At 43.7% G+C, this 26658-nt stretch overlaps 1 protein-coding gene across 15 annotated transcripts in view; it reads right to left on the bottom strand.

Annotated features, from left to right (window-relative positions):
- Positions 1 to 26658, bottom strand: part of RASGRF2 (Ras protein specific guanine nucleotide releasing factor 2) — a 266150-nt gene that overhangs the window by 29303 nt on the left and 210189 nt on the right. For all 15 annotated transcript variants that reach the window (XR_014838159.1, XR_014838160.1, XR_014838158.1 and 12 more), the window contains 2 exons: positions 19084 to 19190; positions 4491 to 4603 (listed from right to left, as the gene is read on the bottom strand). Coding sequence is in view for 11 of the 15 variants with exons in the window: in XM_021084503.2 (XP_020940162.2) it covers positions 4491 to 4603; positions 19084 to 19190 (220 nt within the window). In the remaining 4 variants the exon portion in view is untranslated. The remainder of the gene's footprint in view (positions 1 to 4490; positions 4604 to 19083; positions 19191 to 26658) is intronic.

Here is a 26658-nt window from a genome sequence, read left to right as displayed (position 1 = left end):
CTTTAATGTCAGGGGCTTTTGTTTTTTTCTTGGCCATGCCCGAAGCACATGCACATCCCCAGGACAGAGACTGAACCTGTGCCACAGGAGTGACAATGCTAGATCTTTAAGCCCCTGTACCACAAGGGAACTCTCAGGGCTTATTTATTTATTTAATTTTAATCTCTCACAATCCTAACTTGTATTCTCCAAGAAGAATGTTCAGAAATGTTCCCTACAGATGTGAAGGCCTCTCTAACTCTGGTCCAGGTCCAATATAAGATGAACTTACTTCTAGTGTTCTGAATACTTATAGAGTTTGATGACTATTCCAGGATCCTACTTTTCCCCCACATCTATCACTCAGTATAATCAGTTTAAAATTTTGTGCATTTATAAGAGAAATGCCAGTTAAGAAACTTCAAGGGAAATGGGATTATCCAAGTTCTATGACCAGAAAATTTCTTCAATTGTAGAAATCACGTAGTCTTTTTTTTTTTTTTTTTTTTTTTTTTTTAAGTAAAGGTGGGAACCGGGTGACTCAAGGTCTAGAAATCATGGAGTCTTAAAAAACAGAGCCAAGAGCAAGCAGCCTCTGTCCTTAAATTGCTCCACACCCTCTGGGCAGCTTGCTTGCTACTGGGATTGGCTGGTTTGGGCCCAGGGCGTGGCCTGCTTTAGGCTCTGCTCCTCTCCACCTTATGAATGGTTTAATCTCTTGTTGCTTCTGGGACCTGCCAGACCACCTCTTCCTCCCCATGGCTTTCCTTCTTCCAGGCTTACTTGAGCCCATTGCTCTGGTACAGTTAAAAAAAAGGGGGAGGGGGCATGGTGCAGATGTCTAGAAATGCATGGAAATGTTTAATACTAAATTCTCCTAGTTACGGCTGAAAATAATTCTCCATTTGTTTTCAAATTAAGAAATGAACTAACATGAAAATATTTTTAATTTTCAGGGTTATTAAATAATTCTTTTGATTTCTGTTTCTCTCTCATATACCCCGTGATTTTTTTTTTCACAAAGAGATTTCATAAATGATAACATTCCTTCCGTTAATGGCTCTCTCTAGGTCCTACTTCCTACTCTACTTTGTAATCACTCTGACATGAGTTTTAAGAACCTAAATTTCATACATATAAGCATGAGCATCTGATATTGAAAATCATTCAAAAATCCTAAAAATTAATGTATTATTTATTCCTCCTATAATCACAATCTCATGTGCCAGGGCCAGGACCTTCAAACACAGTGCAGGTAGAATGAATTACTTGGCAGGCAAAATTTAATCTAATATCACTTGTTTTCTTGCACCAGGGTTTTTTGCACAAATCTGTTCACTGGCTTATTGGGAAGATAAGTTAGTGCCCCAGAGACTCAGCTGACACAAACTAAATTAGTTTTTATTTTTTAATTGAAGTATGGTTGATTTACAATATTGTGTTAGTTTCAGGTCTACAGCACAGTGATTCGGTATTTTTGAAGATTATATTCCATTATAGGTTGTTAAAGTTATTACAATCTCTTTTCTATAGACAAGACAATGAAGCCTAAAGAAAGTTGAGTCTGACTAAGATCTAGCCTGGTTTTATTTGGGCCGTGTCACCTTGACGGCAGAAACTATTTTTCCCAAGAGCTACTGTCAGTGCTTTCTCGTAACAACAATAACAACAATACCTGTAGCAGTGATATGAGTGCTAATTATGATTCAGGCCTTGTGTTAACCTCTTTACACATATTACAACACATAATCTTTACAACACCCCAGTGAGGTAGGTCTTGATAGCCTCACTTCATAAATGAGGCAAATAAGGTTTAGACTGATTAAGAAACTTGACAGCTATCAGTGGCTGAGCCAAGATTTAAACCTGTGACACCTTACATGTTAAATTCTTCGAGGTGTTATGCTCCCAGGCTGTACCATCTACTAAAGTTTCTCCTCTTTATCAGCCTTACATCTCTAATTCTTATTAGAATTAGCACTTATTCAGAAAGAAGAATATGAAGTTCCCATCATGGTTTAGCAGAAACAAATCTCATTAGTATCCATGAGAATGCTGGTTTGATCCCTGGCCTCACTCAGTGAGTTAAGGATCCGGCATTGCCGTGAGCTGTGGTATAGGTCAAAGACAAGGCTTGGATCTGGCGTGGCTGTGGCCGTGGCCAAGGCCGGCAGCTGTAGTTCTGATTTGACCCCTAGCCTAGGAACTTCCATATGCCATGGGTGTGGCCCTAAAAAGACAAAAAAAAAAAAAAAAAAAAAAAAAAGAAGAAGAAGAAGAAGAATGTGTACATCTTAAGCTTGATGAATAATAAAGACCCAGGATTGTAAAGAAGGTTCGTCTGAAGCAGTAGTGTCAGTCAGCTGAGTTCTGAGTTCACCTGCAGGGGCAGGGAGAAAGCCCTCGGGATTGATGGCTAATGTCTGGCATGAGTGTTGTGAGGGGCTGGGCAACATGAGGGCCTCACCCTGGCCAGTCCCAACAGCCTGAGCACCCTCATTTCCCTGCCGGCTATTTGGTCACATATCTCTAGGGACACAGATTTCCAGAACAGAGTTGTTATATATCAGTGTTTTAAACACAAAGAGCAGCATCAACTGTTTACATGGAGAAAAGAGGAACAGCAGTCACTCACGGACATAACCACTCACCCACCGACACCAGGTTTTATCTGCAAATGTATTTATAATTTTAAAATCTGAAAATAACCATAGGAACAGAGGCCCTAAGCTGACCTAGCCCTTTCCATAGGAGGAGAAAGGGAAGAAGGCCCAGTTTCCTAGGGTTGCGCTAAACAAGTACAACAAACTTAAAACAACAGGAATTCATTGTCTTAAAGCTCTAGAGGCTCAAAGTCCAAAATCAAGGTGTCTGCAGGGCCATGCTCCCTCTGAAACCTGTAGAGGAATTCTTCCTTGTCTTTCCCCAACTTTTGGAGGTTTGCCAGCGATGGCATTTCTTGGCTTGCAGCTGCCTCCCTCCAAAGTCTGCGCCATCCTCACCTGGCATTCTCTCTGTATTTCCCTCTATGTCACATGGCCATCTTCTCAAAGGACACCAGTCACACTGGATTAGGTGCCCACCCTACTCCAGTATGATGACCTCGTCCTTACTAATTACATCTGCATGGCCCTATTTCCACATGAGGTCATACGGTGAGGTACTCAAGGTTAGAACCTTGACAAATTTTTGAGGGGGGACACAATCCAACCCATAATAGCCTGTAGTCCAAAGAAGGGTCCAGCTATGGGATCTTGAGCTAATGGGGTAAGAATGACTTATGGGCCAATTGTTAGCAGGCATTGCTGCATCAGGAAGGGTGGACTGAAATAAAATGGACTCTCCATTGAACTAAGTGGACTCTCCTCTAACAAAGAAACAAGAGTCAAGTACAGAAAAAAAGGAAGGATTCTTTCCAGAGGTTGCAAATGAAGAGGGACATAGAAGTCAGAATGGGAAAGGAGCACCAGGCCCTGGCAGATAGGGGCCAGGCTTTGTACCCCAAGCAGAGGCAGACAGACAGCTGTGAGTGAGGTGGACAGCTGCAACTGAAATGTCCACACAGAGACACAGATGGCTCCCTTCTTCACAGAGAGGGCACTAGAAAAAAATCCACCCAGTTCACAAAGCCACAAGAAAGTTTGTGACTTGCTTGGATGCTGGCTGTCACAACAGATACCAGCAGCCTCCTAATGAGACACCCAAAGTTCAAGACTTTGTCCCATGGAAGCATGGGATCCAAATGTACACAACCTACATGATGTGGAAATCCACACCTAAGAAGATGACGGTCAAATTGGTCCAGGACCAGCAAAACAAGCCAAAGAAAACAGCTACTTTGGGGTGGCACATCCACAAGCGAGATACATGAGTGTCCCATAGAATTGCCACCCACCCAGCCCATAATGTAAGCTTTCCATAAACAGTTAGAACCACGTGAGGAAGAAACAATTCTGGGATGCCTGCTGGGCTGGGCCTGCAGGGGAGGGTCCTCAAGGCATCTGGTTCTACAGTAAACCCTGTCTGCCACTCAAACAGGAGTGACTGAACTCTACACCAGTTATGTTGCCTGGTCGGAAATCTCCCCAAGGCCACTTTACCAGTGAGGACAGAGCTCCTGCCAACCCCGGGAGTCTAAGCTACTCCTTCTGGTTGGCAGGACCTTCTTTTCTTTTTCTTTTTCTTTCTTTTGGCTTTTTTGCCTTTTCGAGGGCCGCTCCCTCGGCATATGGAGGTTCCCAGGCTAGGGGTCTAATCGGAGCTGTAGCTGCCAAGCCTATGCCAGAGCCACAGCAACTCGGGATCCGAGCTGCATCTGCAACCTACACCACAGCTCATGGCAACGCCGGATCCTTAACCCACCGAGCGAGGCCAGGGATCGAACCTGCAACCTCATTGTTCCTAGTTAGGTTCATTAACTACTGCCACGACGGGAACTCCAGGACCTTCTTTTCTATGAACACAGCACAAACCAAACAGCACAGTTAAGAAGCACCTGCAACTGCCCTTACCTCAGGATATTCGCCGTGGCTTTCCTTTCTTGGGGAAGAAGGTCTGGGTCTCGCAAAACTTCTTCAAGCAAATTTAGGACATTCATCTTTAGTTCGTTGTTGAGTTCAAAATCCTGGAAAGTAAAATGGATCCTTTTATATTTATTTTGGGGTTTTTTTTTGGGGGGGCACACCCATGGCATACAGAAGTTCCCAGGCTAGGGGTCAAATCAGACCTGCAGCTGCCAATCTACACCACAGCCACAGCCACATGGGATCCTTAACCCAGTGATCGAGGCCAGGGATTGACCCTGTGTTCTTATGGGTACTAGTCGGGTTGGTGACTGCTGAGCCACAGTGGGAACTCCTAAAGGGATCTTTTAAAATTTTGGTTTTGAAGGGTGTGGCTCCGTGACACAGAATACCACTCTTCACAATAAATTCTCTAGATGCTCTGTATGGAAATTAAAATGTATGCACTCTCCCTTAGAGATCCTGACCTAATTGGCTGGGGATGGGGCCCTGCTGACAGGCTCCTGGAAGGGCAGGAATTCCTTAAAGAAATAGGTTTCCCTTAGCCTGGAACACTGTGCTTCCTCCACAGGTTTATTTCTATTCATCCTCCAGCTCTAGGGGGTGATGATATATTTCCTCTATATCTACTTTTTCTTTCTCAACCAAGTCTCCTTCCTTGGTTGACCCAAGGGGACAAAGAGTTTTTCCTTGGCGCCCTCATCCTAACTGATTGTCCTGTAAGGGCCGATTTAATTGTCTGGTCTCCCATGGGATCATGAGAAAGATCAGTAACTGGGGCAAAGCAATAGATCAAGAAAAGACTTGCTGCAAGGATAAAAGCTGTCATTTGGGCAGTGACGTGAATAAAAAAACTTTAGTACAGATAAGCTAAAGGGTAAGTGACCCCCACACACCCACACACCAAATGGGCTGTATCAAGCAAACACAGGCGTAGGACCGAGGGGGCACCCACTGGACAAAGCTGGGACAAGGTGAGCATCAAAATGAATAAGGAGAGGGAGTTCCTGTCATGGTGCAGCAGAAACGAATCCGACTAGGAACCGTGAGGTTGTGGGTTCGATCCCTGGCCTCACTCAGTGGGTTAAGGATCCGGCTTTGCCATGAGCTGCAATGTTGGTCACAGACACGGCTCGGATCTGGTGCTGCTGTGGCTGTGGCGCAGGCCAGCAGCAACAGCTTTGATTAGACCCCTGGCCTGGGAACCTCCATATGCCGTGAGTGCAGCCCTAAAAAGACAAAAAGACGAAAAAAAAAAAAAAATGAACAAGGAGAGTAATATGTATTAACCTAGTGAACTGAAACAACCTGCAGGTCCCTATTGATGCCCACAAACAAATACATAAATAGATAAACACACGAAGAGAGGAAAACAGAAAACTACCCTTCACAGTGGACTTGTAATAAATGCAAAGGAATGAAAGAGTTAGGAAATCACCATTTTTGACAAAAGCAGTAATAAGTGATTAGAAAAGGTCATGGGATACTGAAATATATGGGGAACAGAATTAAGAGAGTCGGAGCCCTCACCCCCTTGACACACACCACTATTACAGACTATTTATTAATCACGAAGGGAGACTCTGACAGATGCCACCTTAGCCAAGAGATCAGAGATGTCATCACCAGTAACGGAGCAAACCAACATCATGGATCCCTGAATGTAACGCTCCGGGAAGAAGCATCCCTTAGGATTTTTGCCCCAAATGCATAATCCCGCACTTGCATTGAGAGGAAGCACTGGTCTACAGGCTCTAAAAATGTTAATGTCATCGGATACGAAGAGAAACTGAGAAAGGGCTCCAGTTTAAAGGACACCAAAGAGACCACAGCTAAATGCAGCAGATGAGCCTGGATTAGATCGAGATCAAGGGGGAAATGCTATACAGGGCATTACCAGGACAATGGGCAAAAAGAGAGTCAGAACTATGTACAGTCGAGAGCATTCTATTCATGTTACTTGTCCTGAATTTGGTCATTTTGCCAGAGCTACTTAAGAGCAGGTCTGTGCTCTTGTTGGGGGAGGGGAGGAAAGAGAGAGAACGTGAGAGAGGAAGGGAGAGGGAAGAAGAACACGCACGTGTGGTCAACACACTAACCAAGAGCGACTCCAGAGGTGTATCAGTGCACCTGGCTTTATTCTGGCATTTTCTCTCGATTTGAAATTTCTCCAAAGTAAAAAATAAGTAAAAAAGGTAAGGCTGTAGTGCTTTCACACTCCTTTCTTACATGCATTCTCATAAAACACTGACAGCACGTGGGCAGCATCCTGGGATTGCCAGGTGTCCAGAGATGCCTTCCGGGATCTGATTCTGAAAGGCTGTCTTTGTACGTGCAGGCCTGGGGGTTTACTTTCGCTCCCACATAAATTACTTGTTATAACTACAGTTTAACTTAGGGAAAGTAATTTTGAAGCACTCACATTCTGAATTCTTTTCAAAGACGAAAGAGAATATTGCTAAGTGCAACCGATCCGATCCAAAGAAAACAGCATACTTTTGTGCTGTTTAGCAAATTAGGGGCAGAAAGTCCATCATTTCACAGAGTGTAGTTAAAGCAAAAGTCTAATTTATTTTGAATGGCATTAGTGTGGGCCCCTATTTGGTGGAGAACAGTGTTCATTTTTCTCAACATCTCACTTGCACTGTTGGCAGTCAGTACCCTTTCTTCAGGAACAGGAGTCACTGGTGTCTGGGGCAACACCTTCAGAGGATAAGTTTTCCCAAAATTTCACCTGTTTATTTTCCAAGAGCTTCTTGGCCACTGATTTTTCTTTCTAAATACATGCAAACAGAAGACAGTAACATCCTGCAGCTGTTTTTTTTCCCCCCCTTTGTCCCACCCCCTCCCCCACTTCAAAGGGAAAGGAAATGATGTTTGTAAACGGTTAATGGTCTCGCCTACTTCTGTCTTCACGCACTACCAGAGGATTTCTCAGGCACTAGGAGTCTGTGCTTAATGAATGTTTGATATTTATTAGTGAGATGACTGAGTCCTCCTGTGGCTATGTTGAGTCTCTAATGATATAAATAATCAGATTATCATAAATGGATTAGTGTGAAGGACATCGAGCCGGTGTTTGGACCTTGCTGGGGGCTAATTGGTGGTTTAATCAACAAGCATCCTTGAGCACCTACTGGGCCCCCATCCTGGGTGCAACAGAGGGAACACTTCTGAGATCCCAGGAAGGCAAAGTGAGTGAAAGGTCTTGCTGAGGAAAACAGAATGTAATGTTATTACTCTGAGCTCTGGGAAGACTAGCCTGAGAGAGACCTTCGGAAACTTGGTGAAATCTGCCCAGACACTTTGTGTTTTTTTCGTTTTTTGTTTTTTGTCTTTTTGCCTTTTCTAGGGCCACTCCTTCGGGACATGGAGGTTCCCAGGCTAGGGGTCGAATCAGAGCTGTAACTACCGACCTATGCCAAAGCCACAGCAACGCAGGATCTGAGCCACTTCTGCAACCTACACCACAGCTCATGGCAACGCCAGATCCTTAACCCACTGAGCAAGGGCAGGGATCAAACCCGCAACCTCATGGTTCCTAGTTGGATTTGCTAACTACTACGCCACAACGGGAACTTCCATGCCCAGATACTCTTTGAATCATGATGGTTATAGGTGAATATTCGATTGCTGAGGATGTAGCAAATAGAAAGCAGATTATCTAATGATGGCTGAGTATGAAATGTAAGAATTCTCACTCATAGTTTTCCTTTACACTTGCACAGGGTTTTTATCACATTCAAAGTGATCTCCTGTATATGATTTCAGCCCACCCAGGGGCAGGCAAGGCAGGAATCAAAATTCTGTTTCACACTGGGGCCACTGAAGCTGAAGAGAGGTGGTCATACCAGGGGGCTGAGATGCAGAATGGAAGGACATGGCTGTAGCAAAACAAGAACACAGATCTTCCATCTGGCTTCCTCCTGTGTGTCTCAAACTGTCACATGCAAACAAGAATCATCAGATTCGCGTGCAGCAGGTCTGGAACGGGGGCTGAGATTCTAATTTTCAAACAAGGTCTGCAGTGACGCTGGTCACACTTTCAGCAGCAAAACTTTTCCATGAAAAAACATCATGGGAGTTTCTGGTGTGGAGCAGTAGGTTAAGGATCTGGAATTGTCTCTGCAGCAGCTCCGGTTGCTGCTGAGAAGGGGCTTCAACCTCTTGTGCAGTGGGTTAACCATCCTGATTGCTGCAGCTGTGGTGTAGGTTAGGTCACAGCTGCAGCTAGGATTCAATCCCTGGCCCAGGAACTTCTATATGTGCTGTGGTGGACCCCCCCCCCCCAAAAAAAAAGAGTCAAATAAAAGAATAACTCTTCAAAAACTGACCAAAAAATTCTAAATTCTCTCCTCTGATGTACTGCCTAGGACATAAAGTTTTCTTTTTTTTGACCAGTGCTTATAAAATGCAAAACTGGACATACAAAAAGCTCTGTTAAAATCATAGACACTTCTACTTAATAAAAAGAAATCTGGAACAGCTAAAAGGTACTTGCCCTATTTAAACCCAGACGTAGATTATTCATGATAAGTGTGCCTGACAACCATTTTGTAATTATCGAAAATCTCATTTTTGGTGACATTTCCCCAGGTCCTGGGTCGTGGAGGGACACGGTTTCTTCCCACAGTCAGCAACCGGGGCTCCCACAAGGTGGCGCTCCTGGGTCGTCTGGCTCCACGGGAGTCAGCAGCGCCTTTCCTGGACCAGCAGGCGGGTGGAGAGCAAGCAGAACCAGAGTGGGATGCTTCCTGGGATGATGAACAAACCTCGCAGCACTCAAGAGGGCCTGCGGTTAGCATAGTAACGGCTATGTGGGTTGGTTTTCGTTTTCATGAAACGGGGCTCAGAAGGTTAAAGATGAGAAAAGAAACCACCCTGCTTTCAAAGGCAGAGAGCCCAGAAAATGTGCGACTCGTACATTGCAGTCTCTAAAAGGAAATTATAGCTCTTGTTCTTTGAACAATTACTGAGCCCCTCCATAGTGAGGGCTCTGGGTGATGGGACACAGCAACCAACAGAAGTCTGGGTGGATGGAGGAGACACTAGCCAATGAAAGCCACGGAGACCAGGGCTTGGGGCTGGAGGGGGGGGCGGTGTGGAATCTAAAAGCGGGAGAGCCTAGTGGTGCAGGACTGAGTCTTTAAAAAGGGTCCAGGCCTGGAAATGCAGGTTTGGGGACCCCCTGCAAAGAGATGACAGCTCAAGCACAGTGCCAAAGAGCAGAATGTGGTACACAGCAAAAGCTTAGGAACAAGAAGTTATCAATTGATGATGCTAGAATCCTCCTGGAGAAATAAGCTATTGGAACATAAGAATATTTTACGAAGACTTGTAGACTCTACTCAAACACATTCAAGAATGATTAGGAGAGTCAGTATTTTCTCTACGTCAGTGAACAATTCCTGAGGTACTTATCATGACTGAGACTTAGAATTTGCCACATGCTAGATGATATTTCAACCACCCTATTACCTAATTCAACCCTCAGTAGCAACATAGGTACAATCATTATTATCCTTATGTTACATACGAGGAAATCAAAGTTCAGAGAATCGAAGTATCTTGTCCAAAGTTGCATAGGTAGCAAGTGGCAGACCCAGGACTCAAACCTGTGCAGTGTCAGCGAAAGCCTGAGTCTTTAACTTTAGCTACACTGTAAGGACTCTCCAGAAAAAGCGGTTATCAGTGAGTGAGCACTGGTGGCTTGGGCTGAAAGACACATCCAAACCATAACTGGTTACCATACTGAGTCTGGAACTAACAGTGTTTGAGATGCAGATATCGAGACTCAGTTTGGATAAATAAGATAGACCACACAATGCCCCAAAAAATCATCTGTGAGGCAATAAATCAGATTTTCTGGCACTTTAAGATAAATCCTTGTTTAGGCATCTTGGAAATGAAATTCATTCCTTCAGGAGAGCAGGATATTATAATATACTACATATGGCCAAGGGAATGCTAGGACATTGGGATAATCTGATTCCATGAACACAGTTTGAGGGTAAAGAGAATTACAAGAGTAATTTTCTCACTGTAACCAGTACAGTGTATTCCTAACAGAGGCCAGAGTTTTTAAAAAGGAAAGTGGAAATACTGCAGAATGGAATAAAATCCCATAAATAATTTTAAAACCTGGTTCAAAGGGCTCATAAAGAAGTGGCTTAGGATGCGCTTAGACTCAAAAATAAGAGCCTAGAGTTGGACTTAGTGATTTTCAAGAAAAATGAAAAGCAGGCTTCTATTTCCTGCTTTCTTTGGCTACAGAAGGTGAAAATTTTGTCATGGTATAGATTTACGTTAGATCTGGGCCATTTTGTCAAATGGGAAACTGAAGCAAAGATGTGGGCTGATCTTCCCAAATCTATGCACACTGACCTCAGATTCCCCATTTTAACAACTAAGGATAACGAGCCTCTAATCCAGTGTGGTTTTCAGCTCTTTGGGGGAGGGGAACCTTTATTTAGAACTTTAATATTGAAACCTGATCCTGGGAAGATGTGCTGGCTAAAAGCTGGTATGGGGGACCCTGCATAGCACCCACTCGGTCTGGTCTACTGGCCACCACCCTGCTCTGCCTGCTTCTGACCACCTCTGGGCAACCTTGACTCTGAATCTGGGTTTCTCAATGGAAAAGTGAAAGGTGGAATTTTTCAGCATTTCTACAAAAATATCTTAACCACCTCTTTGTTTGCACGACGAGAAGGACACCCTAGTTGAAAATTTTAAGGAAGGGTGTTAAGTTTGGAAGGAAACCAAGCACTACCATTGTAATTGTAAAGTGTCCAATACCTGTTCAACATTCACCAGGTAATTACTCCGAAGGTTTAGCATCTTCAAAGAGGAACAGAACACAAAGGAAATGCATACCTGACTGTCAGGTAGGTAGGAACTTATGTACCAGGAAAAGGGAGTAAAACCCAGATATGATTAAACCCCAAATTTGGTAAGCACAGGTGGGCCCTCAAATCTTTGCTAAATGAATGGATGAAGTTCATGGGGAGGGTTCTTAACTTTGAGACAAGTGGTAACAAGCTACCTAATCTTCTTAAACTGGCAGTTTGGGAAATCGGTTGAGCAGATGTGAAGTGGGAGAAAGCACAACGCAAATGTGGAAGATATGTTAGAACAAAAATAACTGGGAAGAGGCAAATGGCAATGAATGACACCAACGCAGTGAGAAGAAGAAACCCATGCAGAAAATCATTTGATCCTTGTCTAACAAATGACTCTGCATGTGAATGACTTGCGAAAATTCAGCCTCTAGACCTGAACAGCTGTGCTTCTAAGGATTTTAAAGACTGCCCTACAAGCCTGAAATCAGATGGCTCTCAAGCTGACATCTTTAAGCATCAAAAGAGAATCAGCCAGTTGAAACAGCATTTATCAGAATAAAGGAGAATTTTTCCACATGCTGTGCTTTCCTTCGGTTTCTAGATAGGTGGTTAACTGATGTGGTTTGTAGCCTTCAAGACAACTGGCAAGGATTGGAAGGAGAAAGAAAGTTTGGAAGAGCCTGGTTTTAAACCTGATTTTTTTAACTTTCTTAATCAATGCCACATGCCAACAAAATTATCTTTTAGTTTAACTCCAAGCCTTAGGAAAATTCTAGAATGTGGTCTCTGAGCTAGGCTTTGTTATCCCTGCCCTGATCCACAAGAAGGCAAAAAGCTGATAAAGAACGCTGGTAGGTTTTCCCCACAGAGAAGACAGGCTCAGAGTCACAGGTAGAGGCAGAAGCTTTGATGTCCATCAGAGAAATTTTACTACGGGAGGAGATGAGGAGATACAGGTTGGGGACACCTGGAACAGCGTGGAGAGGAGGGATACAAAGAAAAGGCAGCAGGTGAGACAACACCTTGGACCTGAATGCACTACTTGATGCACCAACATTAAGTGGGCTCCTTGGGGAACCTCACGTGACTTAAACTGACAGATAGTGGCTGGGGACACCGCTGCAGGTCTTGGTCTCCAGAAATGCTTCCAAGATCCAAGAGTAACCGTGAGCATGTAGAAAGCAAACTGGGAAAAATAAGACCCCTCCCCTCTCCTCCCCCCCAACCCTCCCCCACCCTGCCCAGTGGCTCTTTCATCAGAAAACTCTTACATTAGAGATAAGAAGCTATCAGAGTACATAAAATCCCCTGCGGTGCTCCTTTGTGTTTTCTTTGTCAACAAAATCAATCCACAAAAGGTTAAAGAAGCACACTCATTTGTTCTACAGGGGGAAAACTAAATTTCTTTTCTTTTCTTTCTTTTCTTTTCTTTTCTTCTCCTTTCCCTTTCTCTCTCTCTCTCTCTCTCTCTCTCTCTCTTTCTTTCTTTTTGGCTGTACAGCATGGGGACCAAATTACACATAATGTCTCAGTCACTAATGGAAACTGATATCAGTTCCATTTAAAACAGCCTTCTTAAACTCTTAATTCTATTTCACACTGACTTAAATAAATCCTGTTGTAAATCTTGCTGAGTTGGGTTTTTTTTTTTTTTTTTTTTTTTTTTTTTTTTTTTAATTTAGGGCCACACCCAGGCATATGGAAGTTCCCAGACTAGGAGTTTCAGCTGGCGACCTATGCCACAGCAACACCAGATCCTTAACCCACTGAGCCGGGCCAGGAATCAAACCCGAAACCTCACAGATACTGGTAGGGTTCATTTCTGCTGAGCCACAATGGGAACTCCTTGCCAAGCATTTTTTAAAAAGACAAGCATGGAAAGCATAAGGGGGGTTTAAAGGATAACAACAGAGATGCATAAAAGACAAGAAAAAACACTTGTAAGCAGTTCAAAGAACTGGGATCTTCTTACTTGGTTGTTTGCTTGGACCAGAGAAAAAGAAGATCCATCTTCAGGATTTAAAAAAAAAAAAAAAGAAAAAGAAAAAGAAATAAAGAAAGAAAACCTATATTTATCAGATAATAGTTTGTTTTCTTTTTTTCGTCTTTTTGTCTTTCTAGGGCTACACCCACGGCATATGGAGGTTCCCAGGCTAGGGGTCTAATTGGAGCTGCAGCTGCCAGCCTACACCAGAGCCACAGCAACACCAGATTTGAGCCACAGCAACACCACAGCTCAGGGCAACGCTGGATCCTTAACCCACTGAGGGAGGCCAGGGATCGAACCTGCAACCTCATGGTTCCTAGTCTGATTTGTTTCCACTGCTCCACAACAGGAACTCCCAGATAATAGTTTCTTACATCATATATTTTTCTAAAGCAATTTGACATTCCTTTCTGCAGAGCCCCATACAGATCATTGGGCCAATTTTACAAATGAGGAATATAGCAAGTGAACAATGAATCTAGACTAGAAGTCAGGTTTCCAGATTCCTCTCCTCACCTGAGTCCTTTTTCACCCAGGAACTAAAGTGAAAGGTGATGCTCACCTGTAGTTACAAGAACAATCTCTTTAATCAAAACAATCAATCTAATACTTTGGAGGAAACTCAATTTTCTAGATTGTTTGGTGACGGATTTACATTCTGCTGCTTTACTGTGGCTTTTCCGTTTTCTACAAATTGAAATGATGTCCCTAGTTAGTGTAACATGTGAGGAAAACTGCAGTTATTACCATGTTAGGCTGGTTGTTTTGTTTTGTTTTGTTTGCTTTTTAGGGCCGCTCATGCAGTTCCCAGGTTAGGGGGCGAATTGGAACTGTAGCTGCTGGCCTACACCACAGCCACAGGAATGCAGGATCCAAGCCACATCTGTGACCCACACCACAGCTCACAGCAACACCAGATCCTTAATCCACCAGATCCTTAATCGAACATGCATTCTCATGGATACTAGTCAGTTCCCTACCACTGAGCCACAATGGGAACGCTGTATTTCAGAAATGAGTACAACTTCCTAGTTATTTTTTAAAAAGCTACTACTTTAGGACAATAAGGTTGCCACAATAATGCTACATTCTTTCTTAAATGGACACAATTGGTACTGAAGGAATCAGATAACAAAACACCCTCTTGTCCAAGCCCTTCATTTGTGATGTGGAAATCAAAGACAACAAAGATGAGGGGTTAATTGGCAGAGTCAGATTATAGCCCAAATTTTTGGACAGGTAGTCTTGTCTCATAGTGGGACACTGTCTTTATGAGAGTAAAGATCTTTATTTATTTATTTGGCCACATCCACAGCATGCGGAAATTCCCTGGCCAAGGATCGAACCCACACCACTGCAGTAACCAGAGCCATAGCAGTGACAATACTAGACCCTTAATCCACTAAGCCACAAGGGAACTCTTTACTAAAGACTTTTAGATAAGCCTGAATAAAGGTACCAAGTTGTTCTTATTTTAAGCATCATAGTAGTCACCTCGCTCAGGGTCCATCAAGTCAGGGGCCACACTCCCACCTCCTCGAACTCAACGGGCTCAGGCTGTGCCATAGTTGGTGAGAGCAGGAGGTAGGCATACAATGCGGCCTCTAGGACTGTGAGCTGAAACCAGTTCTGTCCACTGGAACTGTTTACCAATCCATTATCAAGAGGCTGCCTCGACTTGCTCTTGGTAACAACCTACTAAATTGATTTCACTCCCCATTAGTGGATCTTGATTGAAGGTTTTTAAATCTCTGGTATCTATAATGGTCACACAGGATATGCCATGAATTTGAGGAAAGAGGACATTTTAATTATAATTACATTTAATTTAATTTAACTTTAATTACATTTTAACTTTAATTCCAGTCAGATGAATAAAGGTTTTCATTTAAAATTCATTACAAGGAGTTCCCTGATGGTCTAGTGGTTAGGATGCGGCACTTTCGCTGCTGTGGTCTGAGTTCTATCCCTGGATTCGGAACTGAGATTCCAAATCAAGCCACTGCACAGTGTGGCCCCCCCTGAAAACAATCATTACAGCATGAAACTCTATAATGGTGCTATGTTCCTGTCACTCTTCAGAATTCAGAACAGAGAATTCAAAGAAAAGCACTTACTTTCCCAAACATTTGACTACCAACTTCTCTTGTAGCTTTTCTTCCTTTCTTTTTCTTCTTCTTACAATTGTACCAGCACATATGGAAGTTCCCAGGCTAGGGGCTGAATCAGAACTGCAGCTGCCAGCCTACGCCACAGCCATGGCAACACAGGATCCGAGCCATATCTGTGACCTGTGCTAAAGCTTGCAGCAATGACGGATCCTTAACCCCCTGAGCAAGGCCAGGACTGAACCCATATCCTCACGGCCACTATGCTGGGTTCTTAAACTGCTGAGCCACAATGAGAACTCCTCCTGTAGCTCTAAGTGTTATTTAACAACTTTCAAATAAAACTTAAAGTCCAAACTCTCCATCCAGGCCTTGAGGTGTAATTAAAAGCACTTTGGTCTTGGAAATGGACAAACCTGGGCTCGTATCTTATCAAAAGCAAGTCAATGAAGGGAGGAAGGGAGACCCAGAATCTGAAACGAGCAAACAACAACAACAACAACAAGAAAGAAAGAAACAAACAAACAAACAAACAACAGTCTTAAAGCACTGTCAACAAGCAGAAATGTCACAGAAATGCCCTGCACATTAGGCGCTTACACAGGGACAGTGACATCGAACTGGCTTGAATAATGAAGGAAGGTAATAGGATGTGCACATAATGAAGTTATACCAGCACCATCGAAAACCAAGCACAGATCCCTACAATCCACTTACACAAGCAGGGAAGGCGAGAAAAGACGAGTGAGTACTAAGAACTCCCTTCGGCACATCAGGATCTAAATTTTTATACGGTAACCATGACAGGAGATAAGACTGGACAGCTGAGAAGCTTGTACCATTCACTCATGTAGAGCTGTGCCACCCTGGCTTCCTGGTGGGACCCTGAACTGGAGTTATTTACAAAGGACTTCACAGGCAGTAACAAACTGCAAAGTATCTGAACTGTCCAAACAAAAGTGAACACCCAGGGTGCTTTTTGGATTAGAAATAAAGGCCACCAGGACACAATCTGAAGAGACCCTTGCCTTCACATTGATCTATCCCCTGTTCCAAAGGCTTGGTGCTGTGCAGCCTGATTTGCCCATATGCGCACAGGTGTACGTGTGCAGTGCAGCTAACAAAGCAGACTTGACTCTAAATCCATAATTCAAAGTGATTAATTATAAATACACCAATCGCCCATCTATGAAATCTCTTTACCAAAAGTAGTAAAATAAACCCTAGCCTACTGTGATTGGCTTTGGGGTACTTTTCTGGCTGCTATAAGAGTTATATGTGAATTGTGAGGGCATATTTTTCTGTTAGAAAAGAGGGCACTGGGGATGGATAAAGGGAAAGTGAGGCTGATAGGGAAGCAGGGTTGGAGTTTTTGAGGAAAGATGTGGAAGAGAGGAGGGAGCTGAGACTGGGGAAAACAGGGCTGTGACTGGTGCCATGCCTGTGAGTCTTGGCACGAACTTGCAGGGGCCAAGCTACGACCGATGGGGAGAACCAAGCAGCACCTGCTCAACCTTGTCTATGGAAGCTGCTCTGCATCTCCAAGGCCACTGTGGTCCCCAGGAATCAGAAGCCAGGACTCTGAGTCAAAAACCAGAGATGACAGGATGGAGGGCCAGAGACAGAAGAAACCCCATTATCATGTTTATCTGCAATGAGGCAAAAGGGATTCAAAGTGGCTCATGGAGATGGTGGAAAAGAGACATTTCCAATGAGCTAAGGATGGTTCTCAAGATCAGAGGTGGATGGGATCTATTTTTATTTATTTAGGATCAATTAAGATGAAATGGGGTTGTTGTTGTGGTGGTGGTTGTTTTAGGGCTGCACCTGCTGCATATGGAAGTTCCCAAGCTAGGGGTTGAATCTGAGCTGTAGCTGCCAGCCTACACCATAGCCACAGCAACACCAGATCTGAGCCACATCTTCGACTTACACCTCAGCTCACAGCAACGTGGGATCCTTAAACCACTGAGTGAGGCCAGGGATCAAACCCGCATCCTCATGGGTATTAGTCAGGTTCACAACAGGAGCCACAATGGGAACTCCTAAGATGAAATGTTTACATCCTTTACTGAGTGTGCTTTTTTTTTTTAAATACTTGAATTAATACTTAAGAATTGTCATGGGCTAACTGGTGGTGAGGTCCAAATCTCACTTTTCCCAGTTAGTGACCTGTCCTCCCCCTGGGCAGGAGCATTTTAGGAGCCTGGCCCTCGAGGGACTCACTCTGATGAACTGTCATTACCAACAGCCAGACAGTAGACCTGGGATGGCCTTTGAGAATAGGACGAATGGAGACACGGGACTTCCTTGTGTTTTCTTGTGTTCTTCTACTTATTAGCGAACTCAGATTTGAGGTTTCCCATGCTCCATGAAGGGCCTTCCTCTCTCCCTCCAAAGCCCTCCTTTGCAGGGTGCGGGCCAGCCAGAGTCCAGAAGGGCCTGCCCTTTCTTTGACAGTAGGTACACTGTTTGGCACCATTTATGCCTTGAATCAATGAGGCAAAGGGGGCCCTTACTTTATTTTGTGAAATGGTGAAATGGGTATAAATTCTATAAACTTACACTGAAAACACACAAATAGATAACAAGCAGGTGTTCTGTCAGCCTGATGCAATTTAAAAACAGAATTCAGTAGACTCTTGAACACAGGTTTGAACTATATAGGTCCACTATATATATATATATATTTTTTTTTTTTTGATAGTGAATACTATGGTACTACACAATTTGTGGCTGGTTGAGTCCTCGGAGGCAGAGGAATCACACACACTGTGGAGCCACGGATACAGAGGGCTGACTATAAGTTATACCAGATTTTCCACGGCACAGAAGGTTGGCTCCCCTCACCACCACATTGTTCAAGACAACTGTACCAGAAACCAAAACATCAAAGGGCACATGAGGCAAAGCAGCTCCTGAATCAGGCTGAAAAGACACCCCCTGACAAGATACCAGGGTCTGGGACCAGAATGTTACTTCCTTCTGCGGGGACCTGCTTTTTACCTCCAGGAGGTACCACCCCAGCAGACCCAACGCCACTTACAGAGAGGGCCTTGGGAACCTGTGCTCTCAGGATGGCATGCCACAGTGGCCCTGCTGTGGCTCTACTGCCCACAGGTGGGTGCTATTGCCTCAGAGAGGAGGGAAGAGGGAGCCCTGCCACCTCCTTGTCGTGCCCTTTGTAGATCAGAAACAGTGGATGCTGGTTTGCTTTGATCTGTTTGTCCACCCTCCTGATTCTTACCTTCCTCTGCTCCAATTTTAAGGTTCCAAATTCTAACTCCAAAGGATGAGGAGCCATTGTCATGATTTAAAAAGTTGGTTAGGAAAAAAAATCCTTGCAGAGTTCCCATTGTGGCGCAGCAGAAACAAATCAGACTAAGAACCATGAGGTTGCAGGTTCGATCCCTGGCCTCGCTCAGTGGGTTAAGGATCTGGCATTGCCCCGAGCTGTGGTATGTGTAGGTCACAGACACGGCTCAGATCTGGTGTTGCTGTGGCTCTGGTGTAGGCTGGTGGCTACAGCTCCCCTTAGACCCCTAGCCTGGGAACCTCCATTATGCGGCGGGTGCGGCCCTAAAAGGACAAAAGACAAAAAAAAAAAAAGTCCTTGCAAGTAAATACCAAGGCCACTGAATTACCTGTGCGTGCTTTGAGACCCAGTGACGGAGGACGTTCAGTACTCGATTGGTGGCAGATCTACGTATAATGAATTCTTTGTCACATGTTCTCTCGGCGTTGTTAAATCCTTAGGAGGAAAAGAAACACACACATGTTGCAGTTAAAGCCAGCCCTCAGGGGCCTGGAAAAGGTCCCTTATTTTAGGACATTAGTTCATGAAACTCCCAAACGACACATCTTGGCAGAGAGGAGCAAGTGGCTTCAGACTGCTGTGGGTTCTGCTTACTCGCCTATCATACCTTCAGCAGCGAGGCCACCACATAGTTACAGGCACAATTCAATGAATAATGTGGACGTATTTACTGAAGGGCAGCGATGAAAGCTAAAGCTGGTCTGAGGACACTTTCATTTGTGCCTATCTTGTTATATCACATAGAGCCAAGGAGGAGTATTTGAATTAACATGAGTTTACACTCTGGCTCCAAAGTCATGACATAACCACTAACATTTTCTATATTTGTACATGGATGAGCCCATACCTTGGCTCACAGATGATACAAATATGGAGAAGCAAAATCGCACAGTGGTTAAGAACATGAACTCCACTGCCACACTGCCTGGGTTCAAATCCCTGTCCCCCTGCTGTGCAAGTGATGGCTCCTCTCTGGTGACCAGGGTCGTCAAGTCCTGCATGGGTTATTAAGGATACCAACCTCAGAGGCGTATTTGGAGATGCAGTTAGTTAATACATGTTAATCAAAATGAGAGCTCAATAAATGTTAGCTACCATTACAACTCAATATTGGGTCTGTGTCTTGGGGCTCTCTCTGTGCCAGCCCGTGTTTCTACCTTGGCCACTGTTTCAGGATTAAGAAACCATTTTCATATTTTTCCACCGACTCTCTATTTTAAAAGATTTTAAATTATAATTAAGGGACATATTTCCTCTAAAAATGAATTTGAGCCTTAAGCAATGTCACTGGCAAATTTCTTGAAAGTTGTCTCTACTCACTGATTTCATTTTGTCTCCTACTCACTCTGCATCCCATTCCAAGCTTCTCGCCCTATCTTACCATCATTAAGGTCACCAGTAACCTCTGTGTCTGTGGAGCTGATAGCTAGCTATCATCTCTCCATAGGAAATCTCATCTCATGATCACCTACAAGAAAATCACTCATGTCATTAGATCCCCAGATTTCTCTGAGCTCTGGCCCCATATATCCAACTGCTTCTTGATACTTTCCCCTCAGATGTTTCAAAAATCTCAAACTCAACATGTGCAAAAGAAAAACCCATAGCCTTTCCACCAAACCTTGCCCTCTTCCAGCGTTTTCTCTCTCTCAGCAAAGGAATACCAACGCCATCCAATTATGTAAGCCCAGACCTTTGGAGTTGTTCTTGGCCCATCTCTCTGCTTCTTCCTGATAATTTCACCTGCTCAATAAGTCTCCACTCTGTCCCTGTCTTTGTATCTACAAAGCCCAAACTGGATTTGAGCTCCAGCAAGCCTCATCCAGCCTACTGACAATAGCCTCCCAAGCATTTTTTCTTTTTTCTTTTTTTCTGTCTTTTTGCCTTTTCTTGAGCCACTCCCTCGGCATATGGAGGTTCCCAGGCTAGGGGTCCAATTGGAGCTGTAGCCGCTGGCCTACGCCAGAGCCACAGCAACGCGGGATCTGAGCCGCGTCTGTCACCCACACCATAGCTCACGGCAACGCCATATCCTTAACCCACTGAGAAAGGCCAGGGATCGAACCCGAAACCTCATTAACCACTGCGCCATGACAGGAACTCCCCAAGTAGTTTCTTTATCATCACTCCTCCCTCCTAAAATATGGTCACTTTTCTGAACTCAGAAAGATCTTTCTTCTTCTTTTTTTGGTCTTTTTAGGGCCACACCTGTGGCATATAGAAATTCCCAGACTAGGGGTCAAAACAGAGCTGTAGCTGCCAGCCTATGCCACAGCCACAGCGACAGCAGATCCGAGCTGCATCTGTGACCTACACCACAGTTTGCAGCAAGGTCAGGGACTGAACTTGCGTCCTCATCGATGCTAGTCAGATTCGCTTCCGCTGAGCCATGATGGGAACTCCATGAACTCAGAAAGATCTTTCAAAGGGCCAATTAGATGTGTCATTCCCCTGTTTAAAGCCCTTCAATGACTCCTACGATAAATATAAAACTCCTTCACACCCTGCAAGGTCTTCTATGGTTTGGTCCCTAGCTCCCTCTCAGCCTTTTTTGGAGCCGCATTCTTCTCACTATTTCCTCTTCCATTTAAGCTCTCTTGTTTTAGTCCCTCATCCTCACCCCAGGGCCTTTGCACATACTGTTTCCCAGTTATCACTCTTTTTTTCACTCTGTGGAAGCCAGTCTTACTGCACTTCTCCAAAGAGGCCTGGACCTTCCTGGCTGCGTTGGATAAATTCCCCACTGCACATCTCACAGTAACATGCACATTTACTTTCTGACAGTTGCTACATTTGCAGTTTTACACTTCTGTATGTGACTATCTCATCATGATTTATGTCCTCCATGAAGACAGGAATTGGGTATGTTTTTGCTGAGCACAAACACATACGTGGCGGAGTTCCCATCGCGACTCACTGGTTAACGAATCCAACTAGGAACCCTGAGGTTGCGGGTTCGATCCCTGGCCTTGCTCAGTGGGTTAAGGATCCGGCGTTGTCGTGAGTGGTGGTATAGGTCACAGATGCAGCTCAGATCCCGTGTTGTTGTGGCTCTGGTGTAGGCCAGCAGCTACAGCTCTGATTCAACCCCTAGCCTGGGAACCTCCATATGCCTCGGGAGCAGCCCAAGAAATGGCAGAAAGACAAAAACAAACAAACAAACAAACACATACCTGGCATGTGTGGCAGATGGTGGGCACAAAATACATTTGCTGAATAAGCATAAGTGAACAGAAGCTTGGAGAGTAGGAACTTAGTGTTTCTTGCATGTGCTCTAAACATAAGGATGACTGAGTGAAAGACTGAAGGAACAGCCCTCAGAGCTTATGAATGAGTTAGACCAAAAAAGTCCATGAACTTTTAAAGGGCAGAGGCCCCTTCTCCACACTCCTCTTTGAATGGAGACAGGCTTCTTCCACTCTCTAGCAGATACCATCAGAATATGAGGATGATGTGCTTTGGGCCAGACAAGGTATCTGGAAAAAAACCTCTTGCTATGAAAAGCTTAGACATTCTGGGTAAAAGATAATAAATATCTTTTAAAATGCACATCTGAGTTCTCAAGAAAATAAGCCTTGTGTTTCCAGGCCCACACAGAGAGATGTGAAAATCAGAACCAAGCCTCTGAACTAATGCTGGCTGCCCTGAGAGCAGAGGTTACAAGGCTTGGAAATTGGGGATGTGGACTGCAAATCCACGTTGTTCAGGAAATGAAGCCCCAGGGCCTTCAGGAAGTGTGGTGACAGAATTAGAACTGAGACTCCCACCTAAAGCTGGAACTCTCAAAAAACCATCCCCTCTGCCCAAGAGAGGATGAGGGAAAAAATTTTCCATTCTGCACAAGGGGACAGTTAAGAAAGGTGACTATCTTAGCCTGGATCTCAGTGAGAGGGAAGAAAAAAAAAAGCCTCCCTGAAAATTGATAATACAAGTCCACCTCATGTAGGTTCCACACCACTGGGTCACCCAGGCCAGTGACAACCCTGGATCCCAACAAAAGCTCACACAAAACCTCTCTATGGGGGCCGAGGGGGACGGGACACACACACACACATAGTCAACCCTAGCCAATACTGGATTACTAATAAGAAAGCTCCAGAAGAAAAACTCACAACCCCAAGTTACAAAATACACAAGTCTTGCACTACGAACAAGGGTCACCAGATACAAAGGTCAGGAACTCCCCACCTCACCCAACTCCTCCACCACCGCCAAGAATTTCAGAAGCTGGAACTACGCAATAGTTCTAGTTAAAATATCCTAAAATTAGGATGTTTATAAAGACTAAAGATATAAAAGCAGCAACTGAAAACATGTGAAAAGATTGAAAAAAAAATTCTTTTTTGCTTTTTTAGAGCTGCACCCTCAGCGTAGGGAGGTTCCCAGGTTAGAGGTCTAATCAGAGCTACAGCTGCTGGCCTATACCACAGCCATAGCAACTCAGGATCTGAGCCTTATCTGTAACCTACACTATAGCTCATGGCAACGCCAGATCCGTAACTCACTGAGTGAGGCCAGGGACCAAACCTGCAACCTCATGGTTCCTAGTTGGATTCATTTCCACTGCACCACAAAGGGAACTCCTGCAAAATATTTTCAAAGTCAAATTTTACAAGAATCACATAAAACATCTTCAAATTAATAGTAGTATTCTTTCAATTATTGCTGAAAAATAGACAAATAGCAATTTAAAAGAGATTACAATAAATAAAAACAGGTTAACCCCAGTTGAATAAAGTAAACTGTAAAGAGATCGGAAAAACAGATCTGAGAAAATTACCCAAATGCAGTACTAAGAGCTAAAGAGATAAAAAACAGAAAAAAAGGTGTTAGGAGTTCTCATTGTGGCACAGCGGGTTAAGGATCTAGCATTGTCTCTACAGTGGTGTAGGTTCGATCCCTGGCTCAGCACAGTGGGTTAAGGATCTGGCGTTGCCACAGTTGCAGTGTTAAGTCACAAACTGCAGCTCAATTCTGATCTCTGGCCCAGGAACTCCATATGCTACAGGACAGCAAAAAAAAAAAGAAAAAAAAAAAAAAAACAACAAGAAAGAGGATAGAGGCCTTTGATTTTAGAAACACTCTGCCTATTTAAACTACCAATTTAGAAATTCCCTAAACCAGACACATGAACCTTCTCTCTGAGGGGCAAATCTGTAATAAGTCTTGATAGATCAAGTTTTATAAATGAAGATGCTGCTCATCCACTAACTGAAATTGCCTTAGTGGAGCTCTCATGTATTAAGACATGTGTAGTCTTGCTGTAATATAACACATTATGTCCACACTCCCGATCAGACAGCCCACCTCCCCATTTTTCACAAATTTAAAGCTCTATGAGCAAAGCAACAATTTTCTGCAAATCACCAGATAGCCTCCTTATTACAAGCTGTCATCTAAGCTGGGGGTTGCTTGAGTGATATTTATATCTGAATTTAAACATAAACTATACCACTAATTGGTGGTGATACCCACCCAGAAGCCATTCTGTCCTAGAATCATGGATCCACCCCCAAGGAGTTCTTGTGCCCATTTTTTTGGAAGAGCAAACAGCAAATCTTTGTAGCGCTTTAAACATCTTTCACTGGTCAGGTATGACTGCACAATCAAACTCTACATATATAAGGAGAGTTCATTTTACTAATTAACATCTGGAATACCCACATCTTTTCAATTTATGCACACTCTCTTTCATCATTGTTGTAGGCACTGGACAAAAGGGCTAATCCGGGCAACAAAAGCCATCTGGAAAAATGATAAGAACCAAATCACCATATGTGTGATTCTATCTTATGGTCCTTCCTCCCAGACACTTTGTCAGTCCATCCCTTAGAGTAATTGGTAGATGCGACATCTCTCTCATTAGCTGTAACTCCTTGGTGCAGGGATCTTATCCTGAGCATCTTTGTACACAGGCACTCAGCAGTTATACTTGTTAACAAAAAGTGCATCACTCCCTGAAAACTATTTGAAAGTATCTGCAGATGCTATACCTGAATTAAGGGCATTCTATCACCATATTACCATGACGATGATGTATTTGAAATCTGTCAAAGAAAGATATACAATAAAGTAATGGGGAGCAAGGCAAGGAAATTTTAAAATAGAGAAAGAGAGGACATTTATTTATTTATTTATTTTGCTCTTTAGGGCCACACTCAGGCATATGGAAGTCGCCAGGTTAGGGGTAGAATTGGAGCTATAGCTACCAGCCTATGCCACAGCCACAGCAACGCAGGATCTGAGCTGCGCCTAAAATCTACACCACAGCTCAGAGCAACACCGGATCCTTAATCCACTGCCCACTGAGCGAGGCCAGGGGTGGAACCTGCATCCTCATGGATGCTAGTGGGATTCTTTTCCACTGTGCCACAACAGGTACTCGGACATTTTTGATTTTATTCTTCAAATGGTGTGACACTTAGCTAACTTCACTGACTATTTTTAAAGGCAAGTAAAATAATGGCGAGATGGAAATAAGATTACATGTAGGCGACGTGGATTATGGGCTTGTCCAGTTAGAGCTACCCCGAGACTGCCTGAGGACATACTGTCAAAGACAAGGAAGTCTTGAATGGGGTGAGGTGTTTTAATATCAAAAGTAGGAGTTCCCACTGTGGCACAGTGAGTTAAGGATCTAGCATTGCCGTAGCTGTGGCTTAGCTGTGGCTCGAATTTGATCCCTGTTCTGCCGAAAGAAAAAAAAAAGTAGATCACCAAGAAGTGGACCATGGAACTGTCATTAATGCCAACAAAGCATCTTTAGGCCTTCCTCTGACTTTGTGCGTAAAATCAGGAAGAGCCAAAAAGCACAGATAATATTGATGGTCCATGGTGGTCCACGGTGATGCACTGAGGAAAAGTAAATGTTTATTTTAGGTAACTTTAATCATGCTTCTAGAAACTATTTTTTTGTTGTTGTTGTGTTCTTATCCCCAGGACCTAGCACTGTAGGTGTAAATAAATTTAGGCTTATTGAATGACTGCATTGCCGTCACTTTAATGGTTATATTGGTAGAGGAATTAGAAAAACTCCATGTTAGTGATGAACTGTTTGTCACTTTACGCAGATGGAACTCAATCTCTCCAATGACATCAATGTTATCCATATACCTTATCCAATAGATATCTTTCTATAAATTGTGTGCAAGGCAGAAATCATATAATTGGTTTGTACATTTCTGTGCACTCAGATTACAACTGTATTTCGACTCTGGTAGCTGGCATGCAAAGATCACTGATATTTACTGTTGCTTTGTGCCAGGCACTGTGCTAGGAGCTTTAGAAGTGTCTATAATTTAACCCTCATGATAATAACAATTGTCATTTATCACATGCCCACCAAGTACAGGACTATGAGTGATGTGACTTCTTCAATAACAACAGCAACTCTGTTGAGTAAATGTTGTTTTCCTCACTTATGGACAAAGAAATAGGAACTCAGAGAGGTTAAGTAATTGGGCCAAGGTCACAGTTTCTAACTGGCAGAACCAGAACTTGAAGTCGAGGTCTGCCCATTTCCAAAGCCAGAGTCCTTTGAATTACACCTCATGACCTGGATCCAAAATTTACATTTTTTTAAATAATTTTTTTATTTTCCCACTGTACAGCAAGGGGGTCAGGTTATCCTTACATGTATACATTACAATTACATTTTTTCCCCCACCCTTTCTTCTGTTGCAACATGAGTATCTAGACAAAGTTCTCAATGCTATTCAGCAGGATCTCCTTGTAAATCTATTCTAAGTTGTGTCTGATAAGCCCAAGCTCCCGATCCCTCCCACTCCCTCCCTCTCCCATCAGGCAGCCACAAGTGTCTTCTCCAAGTCCATGATTTTCTTTTCTGAGGAGATGTTCATGGATGGAACTAGAGAATCTCATCCTGAGTGAAATGAGCCAGAAA

This window comes from Sus scrofa, chromosome 2 (genome assembly GCF_054392235.1).
Source record: "Sus scrofa isolate SSC_HxYL_T2T_F1_AM1 chromosome 2, Sscrofa_HxYL_maternal_Yorkshire_Landrace_v2.0, whole genome shotgun sequence".
NCBI classification, from domain to species: domain Eukaryota; kingdom Metazoa; phylum Chordata; class Mammalia; order Artiodactyla; family Suidae; genus Sus; species Sus scrofa.
This window is presented reverse-complemented; position numbering and strand designations above follow the sequence as displayed.